The sequence below is a fragment of the Polistes canadensis genome, unplaced genomic scaffold, assembly GCF_001313835.1.
Source record: "Polistes canadensis isolate GaletaPanama2010 unplaced genomic scaffold, ASM131383v1 scaffold_108, whole genome shotgun sequence".
NCBI classification, from domain to species: domain Eukaryota; kingdom Metazoa; phylum Arthropoda; class Insecta; order Hymenoptera; family Vespidae; genus Polistes; species Polistes canadensis.
This window is the reverse complement of record NW_014569655.1, coordinates 258,845-266,678: the sequence shown is the minus strand read 5'-3', so window position 1 is coordinate 266,678 and position 7,834 is coordinate 258,845. Positions and strand designations below refer to the sequence as shown.

The window sequence follows — 7,834 nt, the reverse complement described above, 5'->3', positions numbered from 1 at the left end:
TATATATATATATATATCTATATACATACATATGCATATATGTAGTAAAATATTTTATATATATATACAAGGTGTTTAAAAATACGTGGAACCAACTTTAGAAATAGGTAGGAGATACAAAAATTATAAAAAATAGTACATACAAATGATCCAGATTTGATATTGTTTCAAAGTTATAACCACCATTTGTGTTTCAGTAATCTACTACAATTAATCTTCATATAAAAGATTCCCAAAACCGATCTTTTTTATTTATATCCGCTCGGAGTTCTTCAAAATTGTTTTCAAGTGTTCTCGCAAATAAAAACCTAACAACAAAAATAATTACAACGCTTGTATAAACTTTGAATATATAGGAAATATAAAATAATGAAATACTCGTAGTAAGAAAACCGAACATTGAAAGTGAATTGAATTGATGGAATTTAATTAACAAAATTTATTTACTTTTCCTAAAGTGGATCCCACATATATGACGAAACATCTTATATGTATATATATTTGTTCTTTTTCTTTTTATCGAATATTACATATTGACATATATACAGTCATTATTACGGTACATAACGTATTTTTTAATTACTATGAAAGTTAAACGGATAGTAGGAGTAACGTGGAAATATCGGACGATCGGGAATCATTGGGAATGATTTCGGAGAAATAATATTAATCTTAATCTGACTCTTTCTTTCTTTTTTTCTTTCCGAAATATTGACAAAAAATATTATTTTAAATCTTAAGAAAAACAAAATTATTCGGGGTGGAACGATTTCTCCTATATTTGTCATTTCATTCTCCAGTTGTTATTTTTTATTATTTGTACCCGTACATATATAAATATATATGTATTTAAAAAAAAGAGACCAAATAGTTTTTGTTAATAAAAAATATCCATGATATTTATGTATTTACATAGGACCTTTTAATTACGCATTAAACTCTCTTTCATATTAACATATGTACAACGTGTCTCTCATAACTTTATTTATTTAACATATTGTTGACCATTCGTTATTTCGAAAACATTAATCTCATTTCATATATGCATCAAGTTATATTCATAATTATTAATCCTAATCATATTATTAAAGTATTATTATATAAAATTCAATAAAAAATCATTTGTTGATTAGGTCAATAATGTGTTAATAACAAAATTGAAACAAAAGTGGAATCAAAATGGAGGACCGATCGTAATCGTTATAATTTGAAAATACATAATTAATGTATATATAAATTATTTCTCGAAGCTAATCGTTTTTCGAGGACTATTTAAAATATGTATACATATAAAACATATATATATACATATAAAAGAAAAAGAAGGCACGTTAACATCGCGTAATCGTTGAACACTTAAAAACGGAGTTTTCTTTTTTATTTTCTATATATTTAAAAAACAAGAAACAGATAAAAGAGAAAACTCTCGTAGTCTTAAAATCTAATTTTCAAACTAATGGTAACAGACGGGGTGTGGTGGTGGTATCCATCTAATATTTTTTTCTTCTTCTTCATTTTATCTAAATACACGTAGTAATTAGTACGTATAAATCGGTAACCTCGGTGAAATCACAATCGTGGTACAATTCATGAATTATTTATATATATATATATATATATATTTATTTATTTATTTATTTATTTATTTATATATATAGATAATAGTTAATTAATTATAGGAGAGAGGAGAGATGATTGTCTTAACGTGAAAAGTTTCTATACATCGTATTAGGATTTATGGTATTTCGATGATGATCTATAATGATTGATAATGATTTCAAGTATTTAGATTTGATTTTGTTTCAATAAAAAATTTTCTTCGATTCAAAATAATTTAAAGAACGATCTAAACACATTTCAATTTGGATTTTTGTTAATAACTAATATATATAAAAAACAAAAACAAATAAATCTTGTTTCTACGATCCCCAAACTGTGATCTACAACGATCATATCATTTTTATTCGATATTTAATTGATTTGGAAGAAAGAAAAAAAAGAAGAAAACAATAAAATTGATACAAATGTACAAAAATTTATCTTTATCTGAAAAAACTAAAAAAAAAAAACTAAAAAAGAAAGAAAACAAATGAAAAACGATCGAACGATAAATTCGTTTAGCTGTCGCAATGAAATATAGTATAGTGCGAGTGTGTGTTTCTTTTTATCATCATCTAACCTATAAAACATTTTTTTTTTCAATTTTATTGAATAATCGAATCGAAAGAGAGAAAGATCGAAGGAAAAACTGTTTTCATAATTTAAGAACCGAGCCGAACCTAACCGATCGATCGATCGATGATATCTTTCTCTTTATTCTATCTTTTTCTTTCTTGTTAAGTTTGAACATGGGGCTGGCTGGCTGGTTGGCTGGTTGGTTGGTTTGGCGGCAAGCAGTCATGGTGTCGACTCTCGCTCGACGTGGCTCCTTTATTGCGTTTCACTTTCGCGATGAGCTTACCCGTCCGATCGGGGCGTGGCAAAAGTGTAACGCAAGAAAGGTCCGAGGCCATCGACTGAAGAGATCGTATGCGTGAGTCGAGAAAAACAGGGCCTCTGGCCCCATCATCCTCCACTCGACTTCTTCTCTCTTCAACACAATTTCTGTCGATTTCCACTCTCGACAGAATCCGAGCCGACCTCGGCTCAAATAAATCTCTTTTTTTTTTTTTTTTTTACTTTTTCTTTCTTTCTTTCCTTTATATTTATTTTTTCTTCTTCCTCACCCCCCTGCCCGCTGCTTCCAGCCCCTTTCAAAAAAGAAGAAGATGAGAGAAAAAGAAAACAAAGTAATGCTCGACGGGTTCTTTTATTTTTTTTTTATACGATTTCGCGTTTGTCATATTATTGCACTTTTCGTTTCGTTTATTTTTTATTTATTATTGTCCTATTGTTTGGTTTGGTTCTTTTTTTTTTTTTTTTATTTATATACGTTCTTTTCCGTTTTTTCTTTCGTTTGGTAAATTTATTTATTGTTCATGCAAGGAGAAAAATCAATGTGTTGTGTTATTTGCGATTGATAATTTGTCCCAAGTGGTTTTTTTTTTTAATCACTGCAGATGAAAGTTTCGTGTAATAAATATTTTGAGCTTCTAGATCTTTTATATTCAAAATAGAAACGTGTTTTAATGTTTGCAATTGTGTAAAGTAAAGTAAAAGTATTTTCTTATCAAGTGAACAAGTGTCAATGTGATGAAGTTAAAAACATGCGCGTAAATATTTACTGATATATATTACATATACGAATTAAATGATTCTAATTGAATTTAGAAAAATTTCTCATTAATTTTTTCGTTTTTTTTTTGTAATGAATTAATTCTTTATTATTATTATTATTATTACTATTTCACATATTATTCACAAATGTATTCTGCGATGAACGATAATAAAAAAAAACAAGACAAAAAAAGATTAATTAATTTTGAAAAATCCATCTAAGATATATATATATTATTTTATATTTTTTTAATTTCTCTATCACGTTTTTTTCTAATTCTTAAAAATAAGATAAAAAACGAAAGATGAAATTATCGATAATAATCGTTTAATCGTGTTCAATTCATCCATCAACCTCCCTCCCACCCCTATATCTTATAACTTATAACAACTGCGAGTCATCGTTAGATCGTTAGAGGTTAATCGAAGTTAAAAGATCTAGCAAAGGTCTAACGGCTTCTAACAAATGTATCCATCGACACCCGTCTTCTAATTTCAACTAGAAAGTATCTATGGCTTTCGCAAATCTCTTTTTTCTCTCTCTCTCTTTTTATTTCTTTCTTTCCGTTTCATAAAAGGGAACAGAAGAAAATGAACAAATGGAAGAAGAAGAAGAAGAAGAAGAAGAAGAAGAAGAAGAAGAAGAAGAAGAAGAAGAAAGAATAATAATAAGAAGAAAAATGAGATAAAAAATGTTTAGTAAAGATGAGTAACGTAGATATGAATCATTATAGGAAAGAAACATCGATAAAGAAGTCTAAGATATTTCTAATACTTGAATTATAATATCATCTAATGTTATAAGATACGTATATTTATTTTTCAAAAATTATTCTCACTTTATTTATTTATTTAAGTTTATTCAGTTTCACGATATCTATTTTTTTACTTTTGTTGATCTTTCTAATCGTTCATTATTATCATTATACTCGTCATCCTAATCATCATCATCATCATCGTCATCATCATCTTTATAATTATTATAAGCATTTTACTAGGAAATATTTATCATCTTGTCAATCCAACTTTTTAAAATTACAAACGTTATAATTATTAAGCGAGAGTAAATCAACCAGTAGTCGGCAAAATAAGTCGAACATGATTTCTAAACAATATTACTCATTCCATTTTTTCTTTTCCGTTTATCTTATTCATTTATTTTTACCATTTATTTTTTTTCTTTCCCCCTCCCCATCCCATTTCTTTTTCTTAATTTTATTTGATTTTATTTGATTTCATTTTTTTTTGCCGAGACTGATTGATATCATTAAATTAACGTTTCGAATGATTTTAAAATTCACTTTCTAGATCGTAAAATGGAGAACTCGTCGCAAGTTCTTTTTCGCAGGAACTAATATCATTTCTTCATTTTAAACTTCATTTTCTTTTTTATCTTTAAACTTTTGTTTTTCTTTTATATATATATATATATAAAAAAAGGAATTCATCATGTTAGTCGAGTCGTACGAGTATCGATGTTTACGTAGAAATATTCTTTCTTTCTTTTTTGTTTTTTTTTTCGTTTCTTCCATATAATATATATAGAAAATTGAATGAAATAAAAATGAATCAATTATCAGTCATATTGATTTTATTTCTCATCGTGATTAGATTTAAATAGAAAGGAGAGACAGCTTTCTAAAATCGAAAGATAATAAAACTAAATGATGTTTGTATTGGGTTTGAGAATCGTTTGTACCTTGCTGTACCAGAAGTTTTATTCCTTAAAACTCGCTCGATCGTGGAGAAGCGAGCAGGTTTTATCGTGGCGTTCATAATCTCGTTGCGACAGCATCCGCGATGAAAGAGGAAACTCTACTCGTTCATTTCGAAAGCTAACTTGAAGAATTTTCTCCTTCCTAATTTGTATTTCCCTTCTTATTTACCCTCTCTCTCTCTCTCTCTCTCTCTCTCTCTCTCTCTCTCTCTCTCTCCTTTACTTAATCGATTTCGCGTTATCGACTTCCATTTTATTACTTCTTTCTTAAAATTCGATTTCATTTATATATATATATATATATATATATATATAAACATTTTTTTAACAATAGGATAATTTAAAACGATCGATAATGATCTAGAGAAAATGATTTATAATGTAACTTATTTGTTTTATCTATTAATAGGAAATAAAATTTTGTTCGTATCCAAATTCATTCTTTTTTCTTGTTTTTTTCTTTTTTTTTTTTTTTTCCATAATGATCCATACGATTTATAATGATCTATAATGATTTAGTATGATCAACGAATCGATTACGCGTTATCGATTTCCGCTTACATAGATTTACTTTTCCTCGCAATTAAACTTGAAATATATAAAAATACATTTTTTCCTTAGAGGATTATTCAAAATGATCTTTTAGAATGATTTAGAATGATTTACGAATCGATTTACGCGTTATCGACTTCCGTATGATTCTCTCTCTCTCTCTCTCTTTTTCCCGCGAGTTCTATAAACTAATCGAGATACTAATTTACATGAAGCTTTTACCTATATTTTCTAATAGTAAGGCACTCGTGATTGGATTCACATAAATCATGCTCCTTTTAAATTGTCTCTTATTTGTTTTCATTGCACTGACCATTTAAAAAATAACTTCCTCGTTTAATATACCTAAAAAATCTTAGATTAAGATCGAATTTGTTTAATATTATTTGTTTATATCCTGAACGCGTAAGTTTATTATTTTCTATTAAAAAATATTCTATAGGAGTCACGAGAACGAGGAGGAAAATTAGGAAGAGGAGGAGGAGGAGGAGGAGGAGGAGGAAGAAGAGTAAAAGAATTCAAGTATTATTTCCAGGTGACAATGGCGGCGAATTGACGTCTCTTTGTTCTTCCTGTACACTCTCAGGTCTACTCGTTGTGCTACTCGACCTCGAACTTAAGTTGTCTCGATCACTGAAGTAAGACGAGTCACCTCTCTTCTCTTCCAATTGCAACTGTTGTTTGTCGCTTCTGAAATCGTCTTGCGTGTGACTCAGAAGACCCGGAAAATAAGGTATACCTTGCCTTTGGGATGTTATCTTTCCCATAAAACTGCGTATCTCTTCGAAATAGGAATCGTCGGCTCTAGGTAATTGTCCGTGATACCTCGATCTGACCTCGTCGAGTATCGTCGGACCATCTGCGTCGTGTTTCTTCAAATGTCTGTCCAAATTTGTCTGTTGACCGAAGCATCTCTCGCAAAGGGGACACTTAAATGGTTTCTCTTTGTTATGAATATTCCTAACGTGACGTTGAAGATTACTCGAGATGCTGAAACTCCTCTCGCAGTATTTACATTTGTATGGTTGTTCACCTGTATGAGTTCGAAGATGTCTCGTAAGGTTAGCCGATCGGGGAAATACTTTGCCACAAAATTTACACGAGTATCTGTCTTTAGGTTTTAGACCAGCTTGAACTGTGATCGAGTAGGGTGGTAAGCTAGCGGTTTGTTGCTGTTGCGCTGTTGGTTGTTGCGCTGGTGGTTGTTGTTGCTGTTGTTGTGGTTGTTGTTGTTGTTGTTGTTGTTGTGATTGATGAGTTTGTTGTTGGGTAGGTTGATGTTGTTGAGTAGTACCGATCGGACTAGGTACTCTAGCGGTAGGTTGTGATGAGGAAGACGAGGAAGTGGAAGAAGTCGTTGAGGAAAATCTATTGGGTGGTAATGGTACCATCGTGGGCAATGCTCTTACTTGAATTTTCGGTAGATCCGTGACAGTAGAATTATGATGATGCGATCTGTACATAGCTTCGAGTACCAAAGGATGGACTGCATGATGTTGAGGAAATAGGACCGTGTGATAAGGTATACTACTACCACCGAGACTATTTTGATTGAGTACTTCGATCTCATTCTGATTCTCATCCCTGAGCCTTTCTTTTTTATGATCGACGCGTAAATCGAGTGGTTCACATTCGAGGTCATCCTGTTGATGAGGTTGCGGTGGTCTCGCAGCTGGACTCATGTGAGGTTGCTGTTGTTGCTGATGGTGATGATGTTGTTGCTGGTTCAAGGTCGGACTTGACAAACCACGACCGTGCCCATGACTGAGATCGTACGGTAATTCCTCGACGTCTGGTACTCGCACGCTCAATGGATAAATACTCGCCTGCTTCGGGCTTATGTGGCCCGGCATCTTTCGAGGACTCGAGTCCTTTTCTCGCATGGCTGGAGGATACTTAGGGTCGTGCAACAACGTCGGGGGTAGGGTGATGCTACCGAGGTATCCACTCATCACACTGCTGCTTCCTGTCACCCTCGGCCTTGCTTCGTTGTACTGCTCGGGGTGACCTATCAACAAAACGTCAAATCAAATTAGTTCATCTCTTATACAATAATATCTTTATTTATTCGTATGTGCTTGAAAATGTCGTCATAAACAACAAAAAATAACAAGGGATCGCCATAAATGTTATAATAAATCTATAATATTAACACGGCAACCTGTGATATATAAATAAAAATTTTTGAATGACTATAATTGATTGAATATGCTTTATGCGTTATTTAATATAACATAAATCAATCGGAAGAATACTTGAAACTTTCTTTCTCCCATGCCCTGACAAAACACCATTGTTAAAGGTACAGAGAATTGTACAGAGAGAGAGAGAGAGAGAGAGAGAGAGAGA

The 7,834-nt window shown here is 31.3% G+C and overlaps 1 protein-coding gene across 1 annotated transcript; it reads right to left on the bottom strand.

Moving 5' to 3' along the window:
* Window positions 1–6,003: 6,003 nt before the first annotated feature.
* On the bottom strand, window positions 6,004–7,437 carry LOC106787638 (PR domain zinc finger protein 16-like). The gene has a single exon (XM_014750184.1). The coding sequence runs from the start codon at window positions 7,435–7,437 to the stop codon at window positions 6,004–6,006; it is 1,434 nt and encodes a 477-aa protein (XP_014605670.1).
* Between the last annotated feature and the right edge of the window lie 397 nt (window positions 7,438–7,834).

Coding starts and splice junctions, on each gene's coding strand:
- LOC106787638 (XM_014750184.1), bottom strand. CDS start 7,437: ATGAGTGGATACCTCGGTAGCATCACCCTACCCCCGACGTTGTTGCAC.